The 25,957-nt window shown below is 43.6% G+C and overlaps 1 protein-coding gene across 1 annotated transcript in view; it reads right to left on the reverse strand.

Moving 5' to 3' along the window:
* Positions 1-4,001: 4,001 nt before the first annotated feature.
* sv2a (synaptic vesicle glycoprotein 2A) overlaps positions 4,002-25,957 on the reverse strand; it is a 56,269-nt gene continuing 34,313 nt past the window's right edge. Inside the window, exons 4-13 of the mRNA XM_030158080.1 lie at positions 21,700-21,851; positions 18,793-18,926; positions 17,529-17,618; positions 16,557-16,664; positions 14,368-14,456; positions 12,947-13,111; positions 12,590-12,723; positions 9,041-9,247; positions 7,474-7,633; positions 4,002-4,734 (exon numbers count right to left, since the gene is read on the reverse strand). Coding sequence (XP_030013940.1) covers positions 4,551-4,734; positions 7,474-7,633; positions 9,041-9,247; positions 12,590-12,723; positions 12,947-13,111; positions 14,368-14,456; positions 16,557-16,664; positions 17,529-17,618; positions 18,793-18,926; positions 21,700-21,851 — 1,423 coding nt within the window. The 3' untranslated portion in view covers positions 4,002-4,550. The remainder of the gene's footprint in view (positions 4,735-7,473; positions 7,634-9,040; positions 9,248-12,589; positions 12,724-12,946; positions 13,112-14,367; positions 14,457-16,556; positions 16,665-17,528; positions 17,619-18,792; positions 18,927-21,699; positions 21,852-25,957) is intronic.

Below are 25,957 nucleotides of genomic sequence, written 5' to 3' on the forward strand. Positions count from 1 at the left end.
TAAAAGCAGGATTTATGCCTTAAAGGCTTTGGATCATAAACAGTGGATATAATGGAAGGAATAGTGCATTTTAGGCACACTTGGCAGACAGATGCTAGTCTTGTAATTTTCTTTTGATTACAATGTGCAAATTTTAGTTGGTGGACAGAATTTTAAAGATCATGCAAAAATGAACAACTTTTGAATTCTAACCTTATTTAAATTGTTAAAAATAATATGAAGTTTTTTAGCACAAAGCGCAAAGTGTGCCTAAAAGGCACACCCGGATACCAGACGGTTAAGATTAAATATTAAAAGCAGTCTTAAATAAATGAGTTTTATGAGTTAGTCCGCAAATGTGGGCAGAAAACCCATAGCCTGGTCTGAGGAGGTTAAATAGGGCAGGGCTCCAAGACTTTGACCTGTTGTCATTTGAGTAGGTAATCTGAGGCGGTCACTTGTGACACGCAAATCAAAAGCATGTGTATTTTTTTTAGTGCAGGCAGGCAAATTTGCACCCGTTATTTGCGATTTTAGTAAATCAGGCCCTTCGAGTTGGATGGATGTGGAATGCAGGGATGCAGCTCTTCTGTCCTGGTTTAGGGGTCAACGCTGGTAAAGCTCCAAAGCTCTTCTGATCTCAACTGCACTCATTTACAATCGTACCGTTTTGGTCTTTGTGCTCTTGCTAAATACGCACCTCGATCTGTAGCGAGGCTGCATTCCAGACGCGCCTCAAAGAACTCCTGTGTAATTGTGCAGTTGGTGTACGACAGCGTACGTTTAGTGCAATGGGTCGTCTATTGATTCAACGGTCTGGAGTCTACCTACAGTATGGCTGCTATCCTACAAAATGGCAGTTTGGACTAAAACATCTTTTTTTGTCTCTTTTTTTTTTAAAAAATGGGACACGTCAATGATTGTTTAATTGTAAGCTACCGTGTGACCGTTTTCACGTCCACTCTGTGCTGTTACCGGTGAAGGATTGAGTACAACAACCAGCCCTTGGCAGTGACTTCTGTACGGTGGAGCGTCGCTACGTTTGTATAAGACACAACAAATCAATGCACAGGCTTCAGATTCGTCCCTTCATCTGCAGAATCAGCGCAGTGAAGCCTCGTGGTTCCATGTGTGCTGTCTCTAAGGCCACGTTCACACAGCGCAGCTTAACGCACAATTCAGATTTTTGGGTGAAATCTGATTTTTTTTGTGTTTATTCATATTCCACATTAAATGCAGGGACACAGAATTGTGACATTTGTCGCATTTCAATGACGTAAAGGTCGGATAAATGCAACCTGGCCGTTCAGACCGAAGTCGCATTGGAAAATATCAGATCCGTATCAGATTTAGGACCACATATGACAGTGGTCTGGGTCAGGTTTAGGACCACATATGACAGTGGTCTGGGTCAGGTTTAGGACCACATATGACAGTGGTCTGGGTCAGGTTTAGGACCACATATGAAAGTGGTCTGGGTCAGGTTTAGGACCACATATGAAAGTGGTCTGGGTCAGATGTAGGACCACATATGAAAGTGGTCTGGGTCAGATGTAGGACCACATATGACAGTGGTCTGGGTCAGGTTTAGGACCACATATGACAGTGGTCTGGGTCAGGTTTAGGACCACATATGACAGTGGTCTGGGTCAGATTTAGGACCACATATGAAAGTGGTCTGGGTCAGATTTAGGACCACATATGACAGTGGTCTGGGTCAGATGTAGGACCACATATGACAGTGGTCTGGGTCAGGTTTAGGACCACATATGACAGTGGTCTGGGTCAGATTTAGGACCACATATGACAGTGGTCTGGGTCAGATTTAGGACCACATATGACAGTGGTCTGGGTCAGGTTTAGGACCACATATGACAGTGGTCTGGGTCAGGTTTAGGACCACATATGAAAGTGGTCTGGGTCAGATTTAGGACCACATATGAAAGTGGTCTGGGTCAGATGTAGGACCACATATGACAGTGGTCTGGGTCAGGTTTAGGACCACATATGACAGTGGTCTGGGTCAGATGTAGGACCACATATGACAGTGGTCTGGGTCAGGTTTAGGACCACATATGACAGTGGTCTGGGTCAGATTTAGGACCACATATGACAGTGGTCTGGGTCAGATTTAGGACCACATATGAAAGTGGTCTGGGTCAGATGTAGGACCACATATGACAGTGGTCTGGGTCAGATTTAGGACCACATATGAAAGTGGTCTGGGTCAGATGTAGGACCACATATGAAAGTGGTCTGGGTCAGATATGTGCTGTTCAGACTGTCTGTAACAGATCGGATCCAGGTCACATATGGACAATGGAACCAGATTGGGGCCACATTTACCTGCAGTCTGAACGCAGCCTAAGGACATACACATCCCAAACTAGGGAATTAGAAAATAACCTCCAGTATTTTCACATTTACCGTAGAATTAGGATTAACATTGGCCAATTTTAGATAAATGGTAAAACACAAATTTTACTCCCAATATTGCACAAAGGGTTCAATATTGCACAAAGAAGCACACTCACATTAATAGAAACATTCAATGCACACAAATGTTTGTTATTGTTTATCCGTCATCTCTTACATACGTCTCACGTCTGCACAGAAACTCCAAAATGGAGTCAAGAATTTGGATTTGTGTTGTGGGTTATGTCCAACTCAAAGCTTATTGAACTTATTTTTTCCTTCCTGTCGTGTCGTGTATCCCATCCACGCCTTTACTTTTAGTGTGTGCTTTACGACTGTGATATGGAACTGTTCAGTCCAGCTGGTAACGAGAGAATAAAAGCTTTAGGCTATCGTCACTGTGGAACTCAAATGTCTAAATATGATGAGTGTCTTACGCCGGCCGAGCCAACCTTCCAAATTGAAAATGTTGTTTACATGATGTTGTACTCTCAGTTTTCATAAATTTACATACATACTTTGTGACATGCATAAACGCCCTCCAAAATATAACTTTATAAGAGACAAAGTCTGGGAGGAGAGCGACTAAAAAGGCATTTCTTACAAAGGGATACATAATACGATGACTGAGTGTGAGATTCTGAACATTTTCGTCAAGTCAGAAAATGTCAGCGACATTCACACTGGCAAATGTTTGTGCTTTAGATGTACACTTCAACAAACAAACAGCTTTGTCTACATGAAAAGATGGCGAATCCGTGTATCATTCATTCATTCGTTTTTCAATTTAAAACAAAAAATCAAAAAACAAAAAAACAATCGTTTTTTTGTTTTTCATTTTCAAAACCACAATGAAAAACAGGTTACGGTTTGTTTTTCCATTTCCTGATTTTGGGCTCAAATGAAAATGGAAAAAACGGATAACAACCGTTTCATCCGATTTTGCTATTTTCACTATAGTTAAGTTGTCTGACCCGGAAGTAGTCATTACTAGGGAAAAAAATCAACAAACGGAATTTCCCGAATTAACGAGATACTGTTTTCTGAAAAAATTTAAATTCAGCTCTGTTTTTCTGAATTCAGAAAAACAGAGCCAAGTTAGTTTTTTGTGTGAATGCAATATGCTTCTGTACTCATCAAACAGCTGCCTAATTATAGCCAATATTCCTCCAGTCCGGCCATGATTACGTTTGTTTATTTTTTCCCTAGTAACGACTACTTCTGGGTCAGACAACTTAACTATTGAAAATAGCAAAATCGGTCGTTATCTGTTTTTTCCATTTTTTTTTGAGCACAAAATCAGGAAATGGAAAAACAAACCGTTAACAGTTTTTCATTCTGGTTTTGAAAATGAAAACAAAAAAACGAGTCGTTTTTTTGTTTTTTGATTTTTGTTTTTAAATTGAAAAACAAATGAACGAATGATACGCGGATTATGGCGGAGAAAAGTTTTTCATTTCGAGATGATCAGAAACTATGTTTTAAAGGGAACAAAGGGAACAAATGTCCTTGTCTCATTCTAACGACGAGGACAAAAGCAAACCTGGAATGTTCTATAATCTATAAAAATGGCAGTTAGTCTGTACACAAAAATGACCCAAAAAAGACCTTGAGGAGACACAGAATGAGGATAGGTCTTTGTTACAGAGAAAGCCACCAGAGTTGTGTGTTGGTTTTACACCCGCAAAGTCAAAAATGCTTCAAATCAAGGCCTAAGATGTTGCATTTTTGATTTTTACGACAGACTGTGAAGACAAGTTGAAAAGTGAGCGGAGTTTGTCAAATGGATGGAGGTGACTACAGAGAACTAGTGGTCATTTCTATGAGTCTATTTGCATGGCTCGATACCAAGAGCCCCCCCCTCCTGACCTCCAACCCCACCGATGAGTACTCACCCCAGTGCAGCCAAATCTGTGGATTCACCCTCGTGCACATCTGCGCCTGTTCTCACATCAATACCCACTGGAATCAAAGCTCCTAGATGCTTTCTAATAATTTGTCCCCGGTCTTTTCTGCACGGTCTAAAAGCTGCAAACCTGCCTTTAATGGTGAGGGAGGGGTTAGAGGGTAGGTTTTCAGGGGGCTCTTAAGCTGTTCATTCACAGTGTGGCGAAAACCCTTCAGCCCCCCCCCACCCTAAAGTTGGTGGCACCACACTATTGCAGCACCTGACCCCGCGTCTCCGGTAGTTTGAGGGCCAGGAAACTGCCTGCCGCCAGCGCCCCCGACGCAAAGAGGATGGGCACCGCCTTAGTGATGCCCACGAACGAGGTGAAGATGCTGATGCCCAGCACGGCGGCTAATTTACAGAGAGCGTTGAGGAAACCGAAGGCTGTGGTTCTGACAAAACAAAGAGAGAAAACAGGCTCAGGTTAGGGTTGGACACAGAAAAAAAACACTCCAAGACACACATCAAACAGCACAACAAGAAAAAAGACACACAACTAATGACAAACCAAACTGGAGAAGGTGGAAAGACCATCTGAGACCACCGTCTGAGACCACCATCTGAGACCATCATCTGAGACCACCATCTGAGACCATCATCTGAGACCACCATCTGAGACCACCATCTGAGACCATCATCTGAGACCACCATCTGAGACCATCATCTGAGACCACCATCTGAGACCACCATCTGAGACCATCATCTGAGACCACCATCTGAGACCATCATCTGAGACCACCATCTGAGACCATCATCTGAGACCACCATCTGAGACCACCATCTGAGACCATCATCTGAGACCACCATCTGAGACCATCATCTGAGACCACCATCTGAGACAATCATCTGAGACCATCATCTGAGACCATCATCTGAGACCACCGTCTGAGACCATCATCTGAGACCATCATCTGAGACCACCATCTGAGACCACCATCTGAGACCATCATCTGAGACCACCATCTGAGACCATCATCTGAAACCACCATCTGAGACCACCATCTAAGACCACCATCTGAGACAATCATCTGAGACCACCATCTGAGACCATCATCTGAGACCACCATCTGAGACAATCATCTGAGACCACCATCTGAGAGCACCATCTGAGACCATAATCTGAGACCATCATCTGAGACCACCATCTGAGACCACCATCTGAGACCACTATCTGGGATTCAGGCCACAGTTCAGAGTTCAACTAGAAAGTACTACTAGTACTAGTAGTAGTACTACTATGACTACTACCACTGCTACTACTGCTAATGCTACTATTGTTACCACTACTGCTACTACTGCTAATGCTACTACCACTGCTACTACTGCTAATGCTACTATTGTTACCACTACTGCTACTACTGCTAATGCTACTACCACTGCTACTACTGCTAATTCTACTACTACTACTGCCAATGCTATTACTACAACTACTACTACTACTACTACTACTGCTGCTAATGCTACTACTACTACTACTACTGCTGCTAATGCTAAAACTACTACTACTGCTGTTAATGCTACTACAACTACTACTACTACTACTAATGCTACAACTGTTATTACTACTAATACTACGGTTAACGCTACTACTAAGGCTAATGCTACTAATACTACTGCTAATGCTACTACTGTTAACACTGCTAATGATAATGCTACTAATACTACTGCTAATGCTACTAATACTACTGCTAATGCTACTACTGTTACCACTGCTACTACTACTAATGCTAATGCTACTAACGTACTTGTACCCATTTGACAGCATTCATTGTATAATTTATTTAATTTGTCTTAACTCTTCAGTTGCTTTAAATTGCTCATGTTAGAGTTAATGGTTGTTGGTATGTCTACGTCAGCCCTGCAGTGACCTGGAAACACCAGCAGGGTGGGCCCCCGCCTCATCCGATGGTAACCTGGATACGCCCCCCCCCCCCCCCACACACACACACACACACACACACACTGTGTGGAATAATGAAAATGTCCTACATACGTTCAGTGTGACCCAGTTTGTTCTATGCTTGTATAAAACAAACAGGAGTTAACAGTAAAGAAACAGCAGATGTTAATGTTTTACAGACCTCACAACTCAAAATTTCACCAATCATACTGTCAGGGGAGGACACCAGCTGTACCTGACTACAGTTTATACAGTAAATATGAATGTGAGGAAATGACAGAGGGGTCGATCTGATGGACAGTGGTGTGAAAAAGGGTTGGCCCACTTCCTGATTTATTTTTTTGCATGTTTGTCACACTCAAATTTTCAGTTTTTTCAGTTTCAGATCAAATAAACCTAAATATTAGACCAAGATAACACAAGTAAACATAAAATGCAGTTTTTAAATGAAGGTGTTTATTATTAAGCAGAAAAAAATTTCCAAACCTACAGGTGCAGATAAAACCTGATCTGTATTAACAGAACTAATGTTCACAGGTAGGCCATGATGCCATCCAGAGCAGTGTTTCCCAACCTTCTTGAGCCACGGCACATGTTTTACATTAGAAAAATCACAAGGCACACCACCAAACAAAAACGTCACAAAATGTATATTTATTGAAATATAATGCCCTTAATAATAAACACCTTCAAATAAAACTGCGTTTGGTGTTTACTTATGTTATCTTTATCTAATATTTAAATATGATCTGAAACATTTAAGTGACATAACATGCAAAAAAAAAAAAGAAAACAGGAAGAGGCAAACAGTTTTTCACACCACTGGAACTGTTTTTGTTCACTTTGTTGGCAGAGACTCTAAACAACCACCAGATGGAGCTATTTTACATTCTCGCTATTAAAATGAGACCAACCTACTGTATGTGTGAACACTAGACAGCACAAAGGATTCATGTTCTTCTTTTCAGGGTCTTCCAGGTGAATAATGCTCATTTATTTGAGTGGTGTGACTTCAATCATCTGTGATTCAAAGCCTGATTAAATAAGTGAAGTGGCAGTAATGGTGCTCTGTTCTTCACATACGCATCACCAGTGAATTCAGCCCACAATGTCATTCATCCCTGGAAGCTGACCAATCATAACGAAGCAGCCCTTATGACATCACTGCACACTGACCGTCCAGTGGGCTGTGTCCAGCAGACTTCAGGCCTGCATGGCCTACCCTGCTTACCTCTTGTCAGAGGGGTAGAGCTCCACGGTGAGCACATCCAAGGCGTTCCAGGAGGCGATGCTGATTCCTCCAAACAGGCAGAGCAGAGCGATCATGGCCGACTCGCTGTTGCCGAACGACAGAAAGAAACAGCTGACGCAAGAGATGACACTGGAGCCGGCTGGAGACAGAGAGAAGGAGGAGGACGAGCATGAGCAACAGGAAGTGGACGAGTGCAGCAGAGCCTCCAGTACAACACAACAGAATAATATGGATGGGGGGGGGGGTTAAATGTGTGCCATGTTTGGCCCAAGGTTCTAATAGTTTTGGATTTTTCATTATGGTTTCGTTTTATTTAGTTTTGACTTTTTTTTCTCTAATTCAGTTCGTTTTAATTCATTTTTAGAGCAGGTTTGCTAGTTTTTATTAGTTTTCATTTTTTTCTAAATGCTTAGTTTTAGTTTAGTTTTAGTTTAGTTGTAGTTTAGTCGTCTATTTTCTCTTCTTCTCTGTCGTCGTATTCAAATAAATCCCAGACAGGACTCTGCTGCTTTCTCCCAACTTTAGTCTCCATGTTTCCAGGTAGAGTGGGGACCAGAAGACGAATCTAAACGACAAGTGACAATAAGTGACGTCAAGTGTCGTATGGTGCCGCTAGCTAAAATTGTTAGAGCGAAATAAATCGCTTTCGTATCAGTCCAACATTGATAAAGACAAAAACGAAAGGAATTTTATCCATAATTTTTATGTTTTAGTTAGTTTTGTAAACACACAATACAGTTTCAGTTAGTTACTGTTTTTTTCTTTTAATTATAGTTTTTATTTGTTTCAGTTAACGAAAATGTCTTTTCAATTATAGTTTTCGTCATTTCGTTAGTTTTCGTTAACGATAATAACCCTTTTTTGGCCTGATGTAGTTCAGGTTCAGTTTTAGCTTCCAACTGAGTACAGAAACTAGACAATACTCCATTTCAACCAAGGTTATTATCGTTCACAGTTTCCAGTCGTCTTCTGGTCCCCACTCTACCTGGAAACATGGAGACTAAAGTTGGGAGAAAGCAGCAGAGTCCTGTCTGGGATTTATTTGAATACAACGACAGAGAAGAAGAGAAAATTTAGGAAATTTAGGAAAAAATGAAAACTAATAAAAACTAGGAAACCTGCTCTAAAAACGAATTAAAACTAAATGAATTAGAGAGAAAAAAAGTCAAAACTAAATAAAACTAAACTAGAATGAAAAATCCAAAACTATTAGAACCTTGATTTCAACTGATGTTTAAAATGCATGAGAGTTTTGGACGACCTCTGTTAGAACCCTAAGTTGAAGTTCCAGGAAAGGGTTAAAGCAGACTGAGGTCCAAGTGGAAACTACTGGACTACTGTACCTCACCTGAATCATTCATCAGATTTATACTATCTGAGCTGTTCGAAATCATTTACGTTTTAAAGGCAGTTCCACAAAGATCTGCACAAACTGGAGAACAGCAAATAAAAACATGACACACATGACCACTGGCTTTGGCTGCTGAGAGGAGAACACCACTAACTGTGTGGTAGACCCCCGGTCTGGGCCCTGCACCCCCTTTACCTAACATCCTCAGCCGGCCGATCTTGTCCATGAGCAGCGCCGACACTATGTTACCGGGCAACACGGCCAAGGTGCCCAGGAAACTGACGAAGTAGACCATGTAGGCGTTATTCTCATCGCTGACGTCACTGAGCAGGCAGCCCTCCTTATTGTGCAGGAAGGTGCTGTTGATGAGTTTACTGTTGATCAACCTGTACTTAAACAGATCTGGAGGAAGGGGAGGGTGGGGAGGAAGAGGAAGGGGGGGGGACAAGGATTTATTAGTGAAGTTGAACAGATGAGAGTTGACTGGGTTCCAGTTCCAGAGGGGGTCAGTTCAATGCTCAGTTCAGGCTTTTTGCCAACTGTTGTTCCAAACGTACAAACCCCACTCAGATGTAATCTAGGGATGTAACGATTACAGGTATAAAGATAAACCGCGGTAAAATCACAGATGGGTAGTATTACCGTTAAAATTCTAATTATCCTAACTGTGTTTGATTACTGCACTTTTCCAGAGAAAACGCCGATGTAAAGATCTGCTTTTATGTCAAATATTTGACTGTAGATCACATTGGTCTGTATGTGGAACCTGAACGAAAATGAGTTCCACAGCCTGGACTGTGGAATTTTTGCACTTTGTAAATTCATCCCAGGGGTCAGACTGGAACCTTTGGAGGGACGCATTTGCCCCCCCACCCCCAGGACGCATGTTTGAGACCCCTGGTTTAAGGGTTTGTTTTGATTCCTTTGTCTGTGTCCTGTTAGTATGAACTACAGATCCATTTACTCTGTGTTCCAGTCACGGTCACTTATTGAGTTTTGTCACATATTCCTTTGAGTTTTTTTCTGCTTTCCAGAAACTACAGATGTGATTACATTAGGGATGGAACCATATGAAAATGTCATATCTCAGTTATTGTGACCAAAATTATCATGGTTATCATTATTATCGTGGTATTGTTGAAATTGTGCTCAAAATGTTCAAAAAGTACTAATACACACACTGAAATAATTTAACCAAGTTGTATTTAAAAAACAAACAAACAAATAAAATAATTGGCACAATGTCCCTTCTGTTGCAGAAACATTCAAATATTAACCCTTAGTGGTCTGAGCCTATTTTGTCCGTTTTTCAGTGCTTCTGATTTGGCCTTTATATACTATATAAACAAATGTTTACTATACCCATGTTTGGGATCTGTTTTTTCAGCACAACTTCATCTATATCATCTGTCTATTATTTTTCACTTTAACCTACTATAAAAACATAAAAGGACAAAAAACACAAAAAAAATATATAAAATCCGATTTGAAAAATGTATATAATTTATTGCATAAATAACACAAAGGTGCTAAACAAACCTTTTCAAAGACTTTAAAAGTGAATATTGGTTCCAAATATTAGGTATATAAAATCAAAATTGTAACAGATTAAACTATACTCAAATATCTGACATAAAATCATAGCTTTACATTGTTTTTTTTTTTCCCTAAAAGTGCGGTAATCAAACACAGTTATCATGATAATTAGAATTTAAACGGTAATACTAACCGTCTGCCGTTTTACCACAGTTTATCCTTATACCGGTAATGGTGTGTGGACACAGGGGCTGAACACAGGCCCTTTTTCTTAAGAAGATGAAGTTGTCTTGGGCTTCTTCTATATTTTGTGCCATTTCTGCACAGAAAATCAATAGTACAGTTTGAGATGAAGGATGGCTCTGCAGTTTGAGGCCGGAACAGCAGTGGACGGAGACAGGGTTGCTAGGAGACGTAGCATCTGCGTGCTGCTGCATTTGGTCCAGAGCGGTCGGTAAGTGGAGGCACAAACACAGTAATTGAGTCATTTCCACCACCAGTGTGAACCCGGCTGCAGCTTCAGCTGTTTTCAAACCAGGAGAAGCTCCTGTCTGCTCAAATACACACACAACCTTACAGGAAACTAAGAGGAATGACAGTATAGATGCAACTAAAACTGTTGAACACATGGAATTAAGTGAACGTCTTCAACTCCACCTTTGAGTCAGGGCTTTCAGAGCTTTCGGGGGGAGGGGTCTGCCTCACTACTGAAACCATGACCAAATGATGTCACAGTTCAGAACATATGGTCTAGTTCAGGGGTGTCAAACTCACTTTAGTTCAGTTCCACATTCAGCCCAATATGATCTCCAGTGGTCTGGACCAGTAAAGTAATAACAATGAAAAAAGTCTAATTACATTATGAAAATATTTCCATCAACAAAGTTTCCTTACAAATCTGAATAACATGAACAATCTGAAATGTCTTATGAAAAATAAGTGCAACTTTAACAACATTCTGCCTCAGTTTATTATTTACACATGCACACTGCAATTTACATTACAATTACAAATACACAAAACATTTAGTAACAAGAACAGCACTCAGAGAGCACAGAACTCCACCAAGACAGATGCCCCCCTCACCACCAAAATGTAATCATTTCTTCCTTGTGCCAGTATCAACATTTCCTGAAAATTTCATGAAAATCCGTCCATAACTTTTTGAGTTATCTTGCTAACAAATAAACACGCAAACAAACAAACATGCAAACACACAAAGCAAAGCGATCACAATACCTCCTGACGGAAGTAACGAGCAGAATGTTGTTAAAATGACATTTGCTTCTTTAAAGACGTTTCAGGTTGTTCATATTTGTTTGGGTTTTTCCCATCTTTTGTAGAAGGATGGTTTGTAAATGTGAACATTTTCATGTAATTTTACTTTTTTTAGAGAAGATTTGACATTTTCATTATTTATAGGTTATTATGAGACTATTTTACTGGTCTGACCCACTTTAGATTGAATTGGCCTGTATGTGGAACCTGAATTAAAACTACTAGCAGCATTGTACCCGTGGTGCCATTGTACAATCGCATGATAAGTAGAACTTGTGTGCCGCCACTGTCCATTTGTAAACTACCATTTAATCCTGCATTGTGCAGGTAATAATTTGAGCCAACATGTGAGGCATGAAGGGAAGAGCATGTATGTGTTTGGTCTGTCAAACATGATTCCATTCATCCAGCGGTAGTGAACTCCAGCCTTCACACTGTAGCATTGTCTGTTAGCAGTAGAAATGTCATGAACGGCAGCAGAACCACTTCTGAAAATGGAGTATGGCGGCAAGGATGAAGAATTCAAAGTAGAGAGAGGCTAAAATCTCCCAGCATACCTCACAACATTTGAATACAAACATAAAATTGTGCCAAGTAGATAGTCAGGGAATGTTTCTATTCATTTGGCGAATTTGGCAGCGATCGGGCCTGTGAAGGCTGAGGAAACGCCGTACAAACGCCCTCCTGTGATGGAACATCGATGGGACACAGAACATGTGTTATATAGTAGGATGTTGACTCCAGTGACTTTCAATATCTACTGTGTAATTTTTGTTTTTCCTAAATTCATCCCACGGGCTGGACTGGACCCTTTGGCGGGCTGGTTTTAGCCCGCGGACCACATGTTTGACACCTGTGTTCTAGTTTCTTCTTTTCTGACATCCCATCTTAAAGGTGCAGTGTGTTCCTCCTGTCCCCTGGGTGGCTCACCTGTGTTGTAGAACAGGGTGGCGATGAAAGTGCAGTTCTTGAAGAAGGTGTTGCTGGAGGTGATGTCCTCAAAGTAACACTCCTCAAACAGGGAGTCCTCAAACACCATGGACCTCATCTTCAGGTTCATGAACCTGGACAGAACAGGGACAGGGATGAAGACGCAGAACTACAAACAGGCCTGTGTCACATCGAACAGAATCTGTTTTCATATTATTGATAAAATAGGACATGTTGGGTTTGAGTGTGTGAGTGTCAGACACTTTTCCGTTAGGTCACATGGTGTAAAAGGCTAAAGGAAATGCAACATGAGTGTGGTGTCCGTCTGAAACATAAGCGGGGGTGCATTTGGATTACTTGTCGTTGAAGTACTCTCCCTGGCGGTGGATCTGGTTCTCCAGAGTGAAGTTAAAGGTCACATGTTCGACTTTCTCCTTCACGAAGACCTTGGTGCGTGAGGCGTACTCCTGTTTCTGCAGGTACTTGATCATGTCGGGGAACCACACCGTCAGCCCGTAGTAGCTGAGGACGCACAACACAACACACAAAAACACAACACAACACACACTGTTGTCACTGCTGAGCCTCCGTCCACGTCCACCTAAGGTTGTGTCTACGAGTGAGGATTATTGACCCTTTGCACGTTACGTCACACTCTGTTTGCGCCGCAAACAAGCGCCATGATGGACGGTGGAAGTGCCGGACTGCACACTGGACAGCAAACCGGCTAATATTGAATTTGATCAGAACGTTCTGGTTTTTGTTGGTTTTTTAACCCTGCTTTCCACGTTCAGTGTTTGCACACAACAGTTCCATCCATGGTTTCAGCTGGTTCCAGACAGAGCCTGGATCTGATGGACCTGATATCACAGATAGAACAGCCTCTGTTTGTGTCCACAGCATTAGCATTAGCTCCACCTAATGCTAGCTAGGTGGTAGACTGGGTTAACTCCTATGATCCACTGTGTTCCAGTGTGTGTCATCAGTCCTTCAGTATCAGCTCTGCTGTTGGAGTGTCTGCCTTTGGACCAGCTCCACTCTGTTCTATAAATACTGTTCTTGTCCTGATGCTGTTCCACATGTTCTAGAGGTGGAACTGTACATATGACTGTGTGTAGACAGTAGAAAGGCAGACACTTCAACAGCAGAGCTCATACTGTAGGATACTGAGGACACACACTCACATTATTACAGTGTTGGTTCATTACAGCTGCTGTTGGTTCCAGTCTGTTGGAGTTTGGATGGCATGATGAGGAAACATGTTCAAAACATACACAGCTAGCTAGCTAACGTTAGCTGTATCTGACCTTTACCATTATGAGATCCATTCCTCTGCTGTGAGCGCAGTACAGAGACTGGGGAATCGAACCTGAGACTAAGAACTGGGATCATCCAGACTGTAGTCTGCTTTAGATCACACCTGTGTATGGGGACACTGCATTTAGAACAGAATGGAACAGATCGTGTGCTTTAAACTCCAGTAGACTGGAGGACTTTGGTAAATCTGTGAATACATCAGGAGGCAGAAGGTATGGGTCGTAGCTAGCCCTGCTATCGCTAGCTTCTCCAAATAGCGTTCTTTGTGCCGTCCAGTATGGTGAGTCACTTCACAGGACAACTCCAAAACTTTATTTTCAGTTCTGGTAGACAGAATCTGTCGCTCATTCGTTTGTTTGTCGTGTCGCTTTTGCCGTCCACCATGGAACTGCAGCCCTAGTCATGTGATAACTGTGACGTCGGTACAAAGGGTCAGTAGAGAAGAACAGCACTGCCTTCACCTGAACGACATGGAGAACCACACAGCCATCATCATGTAGGTGGTGCGGCGGTACTCAGGAGAGAAGACCGTCTGGAAGTTACTCCACACCTGCACACACACACACACACACACACACACACACGCACACACACATACACAGAGTTAGAAATACACACTAATACACACACAAACACAGCTAGAAATACACACTGATACACACACACAGCGCCAGAAATACACACTGATACACACACAAACACAGAGCTAGAAATACACACTGATACATACACACACAGCTAGAAATACACACTGATACACACAGCGCTAGAAATACACACTGATACACACACACACACAGAGCTAGAAACACACACTGATACATACACACACACAGCTAGAAATACACACTGATATGTACACACACAGCTAGAAATACACACTGATACACACAGACAGACCTAGAAATACACACTGATACATACGCACACACAGGTAGAAATACACACTGATACACACACACACACACAGCTAGAAATACACACTGATACACACACACAGAGCTAGAAATACACACACACACACACAGCTAGAAATACACACTGATACACACACACACACACACAGCTAGAAATACACACTGATACACACACACAGAGCTAGAAATACACACACACACACACACACACACACAGCTAGAAATACACACTGATACACACACACAGAGCTAGAAATACACACTGATACACACACACACAGGAGTCATTACACAGAGACCATGGAAACACCATGTCCCACAATCCAACAGGAAAACAGAGGACACACACTGAACACACACACTGAACACACACACTAAACACCCCCCCCCACACACACAGGTGCTGAACGTCCATGGGAGGGGTTTAGGTGGGAGGGGTTAATGCATTTAACCAATGACCAGACAACAGTGTAGGTACTGATACCAGAAAGTATCCCAAATGTAACTGTAACTGGTCTCTTTCCTGTAAATTCCACAGTGCAGTTCAGTCCATTTGAACTGTGAGTGGGCGGTCATCCCCTCTCGGTGTCTCAAAGCCATCGACTCCACATTAAAACCTCAGGTGTTTTCAAATGCATCCATCCAGTGGGGGTTCAACCCTGCACTTCTGAAGGCCCAGTTGACCAGATTTTACTTTAAAAACTTGAAGTTGTCTTGTTTTGTGGACAATAAAATAGAGACTTTTAGAGAAGGTGATGAAAACAGCCCCATTCAGAAAACCAGACCGCCCCCAGAAATGTATGATGTCATCATGGACAGTGAAGAACAGATAAATGTGTCCTTCTGACCTCTGAGGAAGATTTACTGCACTGTCACTATAAAACAAACCACTGGGGTAGGTTAGGGTCAGGGTTGGGGTCAGGGTCAGGGTCAGGGTTGGGGTCAGGGTCGGGGTCAGGGTTGGGGTTAGGGTCGGGGTTAGGGTTAGGGTTGGGGTTGATGTTAGGGTAAGGGTTGGGGTCAGGGTCAGGGTCAGGGTTGGGGTTAGGGTTGGGGTTGATGTTAGGGTAAGGGTTGGGGTCAGGGTTGGGGTCAGGGTCAGGGTTGGGGTCAGGGTCAGGGTTGGGGTCAGGGTTAGGGTTAGGGTTGGGGTCAGGGTCAGGGTCGGGGTCAGGGTTAGGGTCAGGGTTGGGGTCAGGGTTAGGGTTGGGGTCAGGGTTAGGGTAAGGGTTGGGGTCAGGGTTAGGGTTAGGGTTGGGGTCAGGGTTAGGGTTAGGGTCAGGGTTGGGGTCAGGGTTAGGGTTAGGGTTGGAGTTAGGGTTGGAGTTAGGGTTGGGGTTGATGTTAGGGTAAGGGTTAGGGTCAGGGTTAGGGTCAGGGTTGGGGTCAGGGTTAGGGTTAGGGCCTATGTTTACTGTGGATGAGTTGCCATGACATCGCCTCTGTTCTGATGGGACATGGATGTGAGGGGTTTTACCATATTCAGATATTTCTCAAACTTTTCCAAACTGTTTGATGAGGACAGAGATGGTTTTAAATTAAAACACCATTATCAAAGGAAAAAAGCCAGAGGTCAGAGGTCAAACAGACAGAGTGATGTCACCTGATTAAAAACACACTTCCAAACAGGTGGTGGACCAATGATCGGCACTGTGACCCGGTCAGTCTGGAATGGGCTACTGTTTGAAGTGTGATCATTATGGGATGTTGAACACAGCGGCAGTATTTGTTACCTGATGGAAAAGCGTGGTCAGCTTGATCCTCCACTTCTCGTGCCAGGCCATGCTGTCCCCCATGTCCACCAGTTCGTCCATCTGCTTGACCGTTTTGATGGTGGTCACCTGGGGAGGGACAGTCAGCTGACATTGACCGTTCACTGGGTTATTGACCGGGTCAGGGACTCAGAACCAGGGGCTCAGCTCAGGAGGTCCAGGAAGTGGACTGAGCTTTGAGGAAATGGTCCAGTTCACTGAGACGAAAAGGAAGGAACCCCATGGACGATGACAGAGTCACCTGACCCCCCCAGAGTCTGACCAGTACAGTCTGACCAGTACAGTCTGACCAGTACAGTCTGACCAGTACCGATCAGACTGAGGACACTATGAATAAGATTCATGAGCTCAGTCACTGCATTTAGAGTCAGAAGTGTTTGTACACCTACATGTGTACACATATATGGAATATTTATACAGTAACTAGGAATATGAACCATGTGTCTGTTATAAAACTGAACAGCAAAGAAGAGCTGATGTGTACTTATTAATATGCAAATGATATTAAGAGGGGGGGGTGGGGGGGGGGGGGGGGGGGGAGAGAGAGGGACAGGGAGAGAGGGAGAGGCAGAGGGAGAGGGGGGGGGGAGAGAGGGAAAGAGAGAGAGAGGGGGAGGGAGAGAGGGAGAGGCAGAGCAGAGGGAGAGGGAGAGAGAGAGAGGGAGACAGGGAGAGAGAGGAGAGGGAGAGAGAGGGACAGGGAGAGAGGCAGAGGGAGAGAGAGGGGGGGGGGGAGAGAGGGAAAGAGAGAGAGAGGGGGAGGGAGAGAGGGAGAGGCAGAGCAGAGGGAGAGGGAGAGAGAGAGAGGGGGAGAGAGAGAGAGGGAGAGCCGGGGGGGGCAAACTGCTGCACATACACACAGGGTTGGGGTTAAGGGGTTAAGGGGCTTAAGGGGGTTAAGGTGTTAAGGGGGTTAGGGTTGGGGGGACTTACAGAGAAGACCCTCTCTGGGTATCCCTTGGCCCTCATGTTGGTGTCGTGGACCTGCTTCAGGATCATCCAGGCTTCGTCATGTTTCCCGTTCTGAAGAAAAACAGGTAATATTCAGATATGTCAGACAGATGGCAGTCAAAGGTCAAAGGTCAAAGGTCAGAGTGTAGCTGCACTGAAACAGTGAATGAGGCTTCACTTTCAACACTGATGATGAACTTGAACAAACTAAATCCTAGTATTTATAGTGGAAACAGTCTGAGGCATCTGGACCAACACCAGTTCCCTTAGGAAGTACCCCAGAACCCCAGGACCCCAGGACCCCAGGACCCCAGGACCCCAGGACCCCAGGACCCCAGGACCCCAGGACCCCAGTACCTGACACTGTCCCAGACACTGAACCAGTACTGCACTGTTACCTGAATGTGCACTAACCTGCTCCACCCCCCACTACTTTGAATTCAAATGTGCAATAACTTGTTTTTCACCTCTCAGTACTCTTATTATTATTAGTAGTAGTAGTAGTACTTTTTTTCTGATCAGTATTCTATTTTACAAATGTGCATGTTTGTCTGTGCAGTAACTCTTTTTATATGTTTTAGCTGGATGAGCTGGAGCTGGAGGAGGTGCCTGGAGAGAGGGAAGTCTGGGCGTCCCTGCTTAGACTGTTACCCCCGCGACCTGGCCCCGGATAAAGCGGAAGATAATGGATGGATGGATGGATGGATGGATGGATGGATGGATGGATGGATGGATGGATGTTTTAGCTGTGTTTATGTTTTGTTTCTTTTTTTTTATTCAAATCTTTTTCTAACTCTGTGACTCAGGGAAATGCACAAGAATTCCAATGTACCTACTGTATACTGCTATGTATCTGTGCAAATGGCAAATAAAGTCTGTTCTGTTCTATTCTATTCTATTCTATTCTATTCTTGCATTATTTGATGGACTCTACTGTGGTAACTCCACACTGGGGTCAGGGGTGGACACTGACAGGGTAGGAAACATCTTCAGCTACTGTTTGGAGTTTTCAGTTCTGTTTTATAGCTTTACTTTTCATTCAATTCAGAATAAAAATGTGGAGAAAACAAGTGTTGAAGTGTTGAAGTACCAGATGTCTGGAATCTTTCAAAAAACGCCGACTGTGGCGATGTGTGAACAGATTTATTCATATATTCTGTAAAAATGTCCAAGCAGCAGTTTGTGTTGTGCTGCCCATGCACCGCAGCAGGAGTCAAACAGAGGGAGTGGGACGTGATGAGCTGACCTCCAGGAAGAAGCGTGGGCTCTCAGGCATGGTGGTGAGGGCGGAGATGGCGGCCACCGAGGGGAAGGCGCACACCAGCACGAAGACTCTCCAGCTGTGGAACTGGTAGGCCGAACCCATCTGGAAACTCCAGCCTGCACACACACACACACACACACCAGGGTCATGTTACTGGGATTCAGTCCTTTGACTTGGACGAACATGAGACAGATACAAAGGGAAGACGTGTGTGTGTGGTTTTAACCTGATGAGGACTTCAGACGTTTTCAACAGAACAGGATATAACTGAGCCCCTCAGTCCTGACGCCATTTCCCCAAGTGGTTATTCACAAAACCACAACCAAAACACCCCCTATACATATATACATGCCCTATGTACATATGTCCTATACATATATACACACTCTATGTACATATGTCCTATGCATATATACACACTCTATGCACATATGTCCTATACATATATACACACTCTATGCACATATGTCCTATACATATATACACACTCTATGTACATATGTCCTATGCATATATACACACTCTATGCACATATGTCCTATACATATATACACACTCTATGCACATATGTCCTATACATATATACACACTCTATGCACATATGTCCTATACATATATACATGCCCTATGTACATATGTTCTATACATATATACACACCCTATGTACATATGTCCTATACATATATACACACTCTATGTACATATGTCCTATGCATATATACACACTCTATGCACATATGTCCTATACATATATACACACTCTATGCACATATGTCCTATACATATATACACACTCTATGCACATATGTCCTATACATATATACATGCCCTATGTACATATGTTCTATACATATATACACACCCTATGCACATATGTCCTATACATATATACACACTCTATGCACATATGTCCTATACATATATACACACTCTATGCACATATGTCCTATACATATATACATGCCCTATGTACATATGTTCTATACATATATACACACCCTATGCACATATGTCCTCTACATATATACACACTCTATGCACATATGTCCTATACATATATACACACTCTATGTACATATGTCCTATACATATATACACACTCTATGTACATATGTCCTATACATATATACACACTCTATGTACATATGTCCTATACATATATACACACTCTATGCACATATGTCCTATACATATATACACACTCTATGCACATATGTCCTATACATATATACATGCCCTATGTACATATGTCCTATACATATATACACACTCTATGTACATATGTCCTATACATATATACACACTCTATGTACATATGTCCTATACATATATACACACTCTATGCACATATGTCCTATACATATATACACACTCTATGCACATATGTTCTATACATATATACACACTCTATGTACATATGTCCTATACATATATACATACCTTATGCACATATGTCCTATACATATATACACACTCTATGCACATATGTCCTATACATATATACACACCCTATGCACATATGTCCTATACATATATACACACTCTATGTACATATGTCCTATACATATATACACACTCTATGTACATATGTCCTATACATATATACACACTCTATGTACATATGTCCTATACATATATACACACTCTATGTACATATGTCCTATACATATATACATACCTTATGCACATATGTCCTATACATATATACACACTCTATGCACATATGTCCTATACATATATACACACTCTATGCACATATGTCCTATACATATATACACACTCTATGCACATATGTCCTATACATATACACACTCTATGCACATATGTCCTATACATATATACACACTCTATGTACATATGTCCTATACATATATACACACTCTATGCGCATATGTCCTATACATATATACACACTCTATGTAAATATGTCCCATACATATATACACACTCTATGTAAATATATCCTATACATATATATATACATACTTTATGCACATATGTCCTATACATATATACACACTCTACGCACATATGTCCTATACATATATACACACTCTATGCACATATGTCCTATACATATATACACACTATGTACATATGTCCTATACATATACACACTCTATGTAAATATGTCCTATACATATATACATACCCTATGTACATATATTCTGTGGTCCAGAAAACCTTTCTATGGTTCCCTCTGGTTCCTGGGGGGCTTAGGTGGGTGTGTAGTCATGGGTTTTGGAGCTCCTCTCCAAAAACAGACAATATGTTGTTTGACTGACAGCTCTGCATGCCTTCATTTTCACACTGAGTTTGATTTTTTTCCCACTTGTTAGTGGAAGCATTTCACTGGGAGCAATGATTAGATCTGAGAAAAATCACTGACTTAGTTCTACTGCTTCTCCACACTGACTGATTCATAATCATTTCATTTCATCACATAATCATCAGGTGGAGCCAAAAATGTAACTTAAGATACAAAGCAAACCCATTTATTAACCCATGTCATTCATCACAAAAATAAAAGAGATGCTGATAAAAGTGCTGACTCAACATTTGTCTGTTTGATCCTTTGTTGGTGTTCAGTCTGTGAATCCCCACAGTGTACACTCTGTGGGCAGGTGGATCTGTGGACGAACACACACCACTCATCCACTCAGTCCCACTCCACCCATTAGTTCCTGGAACTGGGTTAAAGGTGTTTGGACACAGAGTAAACACGTGCATGTCCACTGACTGTGGCTGTGGAGCCCCTTAAACCCCCTCCACAGCCTGGCCTCACACTTGTCTTTGCGTCCTCACTGACCCCATGGGCTGGTCAGGAACACACCAACGGCCGCTGGGTCACATGATGCTGATGCTGTGTGTGTATTTGTTGGTTCTCACCGTAGTGTGGGATGATGGCCCAGGCCATGGCCGAGGCGTAGATCCCACCGATCATCCAGAACATGCAGAGCCAACTCAGATGCTCTCCTCGCTTCTCCTGGGCCAGAAACTCCGAATAATAAGAGAAGACGATGGGGATGGAGCCGCCGATGCTGCAGAGAGAAGAAAAGGAGAAGGACGATCAACAGGAGAAGCAGAAGAGAAAACAGAAGAGAAGAAACCAAGACCATTTTTAAAGGAAATCAAACAAATGCAGTGACAAAGAAAAGACCGAAGACAGGTCGGAAACACAGAAGGAGGGAGATAAAGCAGAGGGAGGGCTTCTGACAGAAAACAGCTCCAGCTGACACAGAACAGACACTGATACCAGAGCAGTGGGTGGGGTCTGCTCCACAGTGACAGTCTGATCTGAATGTGGACCTGCGTCCGACAGGGATCAGACCAAGGACAGGCATCATGTGACCACCACGTCTGCAACTACACAACCCCGTTTGACATTATAGTTCATTATGTTACAGTCATACAATAGATCAGTGTTTCCCAACCAGTGCGCCATCCAATACTATTATACAACGGACCTCCATCCATCTGAAGGGTAACTGATGCACTCCTCTCAGCTTTCTTGTTCCAAAAGACTCGCCCGTGCACCCCCAATGTGTGCCCCCCTCGAAAAAAAAGAGAGACTCAGAGCTGTTGAGGGAGATTCATGTGTGTCTTTCTTCAATTCCTGTAGGATTATCATCTTTGTGTTCAACTAAACAGGTCCAGTTCTCCCACTGAGGAAGTAAACTGAGACTAGATTTGTATTATATTTCAATAAATATACTTTTTGTGACATTTTGTCAGGTGGTGTGCCCTGGGATTTTTCAGATGTAAAATGTGTGCCGTGGCTCAAAAAGGTTTGGAAACACAGCAATAGATAATTTTACACACACACACACACACACACACACACACACACACACACACACACACACATATATTTATATATGTGTATAAAAGTGTAGATATCTAGGTGTTCATCCAACTTGTAACATATTCAACATGTACACAACAGCTGTAAAGAGTATTTAAAGTTTTTTTTTTATTTATACGTTACATTTCCATATTTGCTGTTATGTATCTGTTTGTTGTTACTGACTGACGCCTCTTTTTACTCCAGACCAGTGGTCCCCAACCCCCGGTCCCCGGACCGTTACCGGTCCATGGATCATTTGGTACTGGGCTGCAAAGGAAAAAAAATTGTGGTTAATATTAAAGCAATTTTTTCCATTAGTCTTGCGGAGATTTTATTTTGAAAAGCGACCGTTTCGGCCCTCGCCTCACAACCACCAGACTCTGGTGTCATTTCATTAATCAGCAGAAACACAAGCTAAAGAAATGAACCAAAAACAAAATTCACTGCAGAACTTTTTCAGGAAGAAACAAGGAAACGATGAGACTGTAGAAGGGTCACAGACTGAAGGGTCACAGACTGCAGGGTCACAGACTGTAGAAGGGTCACAGACTGCAGGGTCACAGACTGCAGAAGGGTCACAGACTGCAGGGTCACAGACTGCAGGGTCACAGACTGTAGAAGGGTCACAGACTGAAGGGTCACAGACTGCAGGGTCACAGACTGAAGGGTCACAGACTGCAGGGTCACAGACTGCAGGGTCACAGACTGCAGAAGGGTCACAGACTGCAGGGTCACAGACTGCAGGGTCACAGACTGAAGGGTCACAGACTGTAGAAGGGTCACAGACTGAAGGGTCACAGACTGAAGAGTCACAGACTGCAGGGTCACAGACTGAAGGGTCACAGACTGCAGGGTCACAGACTGCAGGGTCACAGACTGCAGAAGGGTCACAGACTGCAGGGTCACAGACTGCAGGGTCACAGACTGAAGGGTCACAGACTGTAGAAGGGTCACAGACTGTAGGGTCACAGACTGTAGAAGGGTCACAGACTGTAGGGTCACAGACTGTGGAAGGGTCACAGACTGAAGAGTCACAGACTGAAGGGTCACAGACTGCAGGGTCACAGACTGTAGAAGGGTCACAGACTGCAGGGTCACAGACTGTAGAAGGGTCACAGACTGCAGGGTCACAGACTGTAGAAGGGTCACAGACTGCAGGGTCACAGAGTGTAGAGGGTTCACAGACTGAAGAGTCACAGACTGCAGGGTCACAGACTGTAGAAGGTTCTCAGACTGAAGAGTCACAGACTGAAGGGTCACAGACTGCAGGGTCACAGACTGTAGAAGGGTCACAGACTGCAGGGTCACAGACTGTAGAAGGGTCACAGACTGTAGAAGGGTAACAGACTGCAGGGTCACAGACTGCAGGGTCACAGACTGTAGAAGGGTCACAGACTGTAGAAGGTTCACAGACTGTAGAAGGGTCACAGACTGCAGGGTCACAGACTGTAGAAGGGTCACAGACTGCAGGGTCACAGACTGCAAAAGGGTCACAGACTGCAGGGTCACAGACTGTAGAAGGGTCACAGACTGAAGAGTCACAGACTGAAGGGTCACAGACTGCAGGGTCACAGACTGTAGAAGGGTCACAGACTGTAGAAGGGTCATAGACTGCAGGGTCACAGACTGTAGAAGGTTCACAGACTGCAGGGTCACAGACTGTAGAAGGGTCACAGACTGTAGAAGGGTCACAGACTGCAGGGTCACAGAGTGTAGAAGGTTCACAGACTGAAGAGTCACAGACTGCAGGGTCACAGACTGAAGAGTCACAGACTGAAGGGTCACAGACTGCAGGGTCACAGACTGTAGAAGGTTCACAGACTGAAGGGTCACAGACTGCAGGGTCACAGACTGTAGAAGGGTCATAGACTGAAGGGTCACAGACTGTAGAAGGGTCACAGACTGTAGAAGGGTCACAGACTGCAGGGTCACAGACTGCAGAAGGGTCACAGACTGTAGAAGGGTCACAGACTGTAGAAGGGTCACAGGCTGCAGGGTCACAGACTGTAGAAGGGTCACAGACTGCAGAAGGGTCACAGACTGCAGGGTCATAGACTGCAGGGTCACAGACTGTAGAAGGGTCACAGACTGCAGGGTCACAGACTGTAGAAGGGTCACAGACTGCAGGGTCACAGACTGTAGAAAGTTCACAGACTGAAGGGTCACAGACTGCAGGGTCACAGACTGTAGAAGGGTCACAGACTGAAGAGTCACAGACTGAAGGGTCACAGACTGCAGGGTCACAGACTGTAGAAGTTTCACAGACTGAAGAGTTAAAGACTGCAGGGTCACAGACTGTAGAAGGGTCACAGACTGCAGGGTCACAGACTGTAGAAGGTTCACAGACTGCAGGGTCACAGACTGTAGAAGGTTCACAGACTGCAGGGTCACAGACTGCAGGGTCACAGACTGCAGAAGGTTCACAGACTGAAGAGTCACAGACTGTAGAAGGGTCACAGACTGCAGGGTCACAGACTGTAGAAGGTTCACAGACTGAAGAGTCACAGACTGAAGGGTCACAGACTGCAGGGTCACAGACTGAAGAGTCACAGACTGTAGGGTCACAGACTGCAGAAGGTTCACAGACTGAAGAGTCACAGACTGTAGAAGGGTCACAGACTGCAGGGTCACAGACTGTAGAAGGTTCACAGACTGAAGAGTCACAGACTGAAGGGTCACAGACTGCAGGGTCACAGACAGAAGAGTCACAGACTGCAGGGTCACAGACTGTAGAAGGTTCAAAGACTGCAGGGTCACAGACTGCAGGGTCACAGACTGCAGGGTCACAGACTGTAGAAGGTTCACAGACTGAAGAGTCACAGACTGAAGGGTCACAGACTGCAGGGTCACAGACTGTAGAAGGTTCACAGACTGTAGAAGGGTCACAGACTGCAGGGTCACAGACTGTAGAAGGGTCACAGACTGCAGGGTCACAGACTGAAGAGTCACAGACTGCAGGGTCACAGACTGTAGAAGGTTCACAGACCGAAGAGTCACAGACTGAAGGGTCACAGACTGCAGGGTCACAGACTGAAGAGTCACAGACTGCAGGGTCACAGACTGTAGAAGGGTCACAGACTGCAGGGTCACAGACTGAAGAATCACAGACTGCAGGGTCACAGACTGTAGAAGGTTCACAGACTGAAGAGTCACAGACTGAAGAGTCACAGACTGAAGGGTCACAGACTGCAGGGTCACAGACTGTAGAAGGGTCACAGACTGCAGGGTCACAGACTGTAGAAGGGTCACAGACTGTAGAAGGGTCACAGACTGCAGGGTCACAGACTGTAGAAGGTTCAC

This window comes from Sphaeramia orbicularis, chromosome 16 (genome assembly GCF_902148855.1).
Source record: "Sphaeramia orbicularis chromosome 16, fSphaOr1.1, whole genome shotgun sequence".
In the NCBI taxonomy this organism is placed as follows: Eukaryota; Metazoa; Chordata; class Actinopteri; order Kurtiformes; family Apogonidae; genus Sphaeramia; species Sphaeramia orbicularis.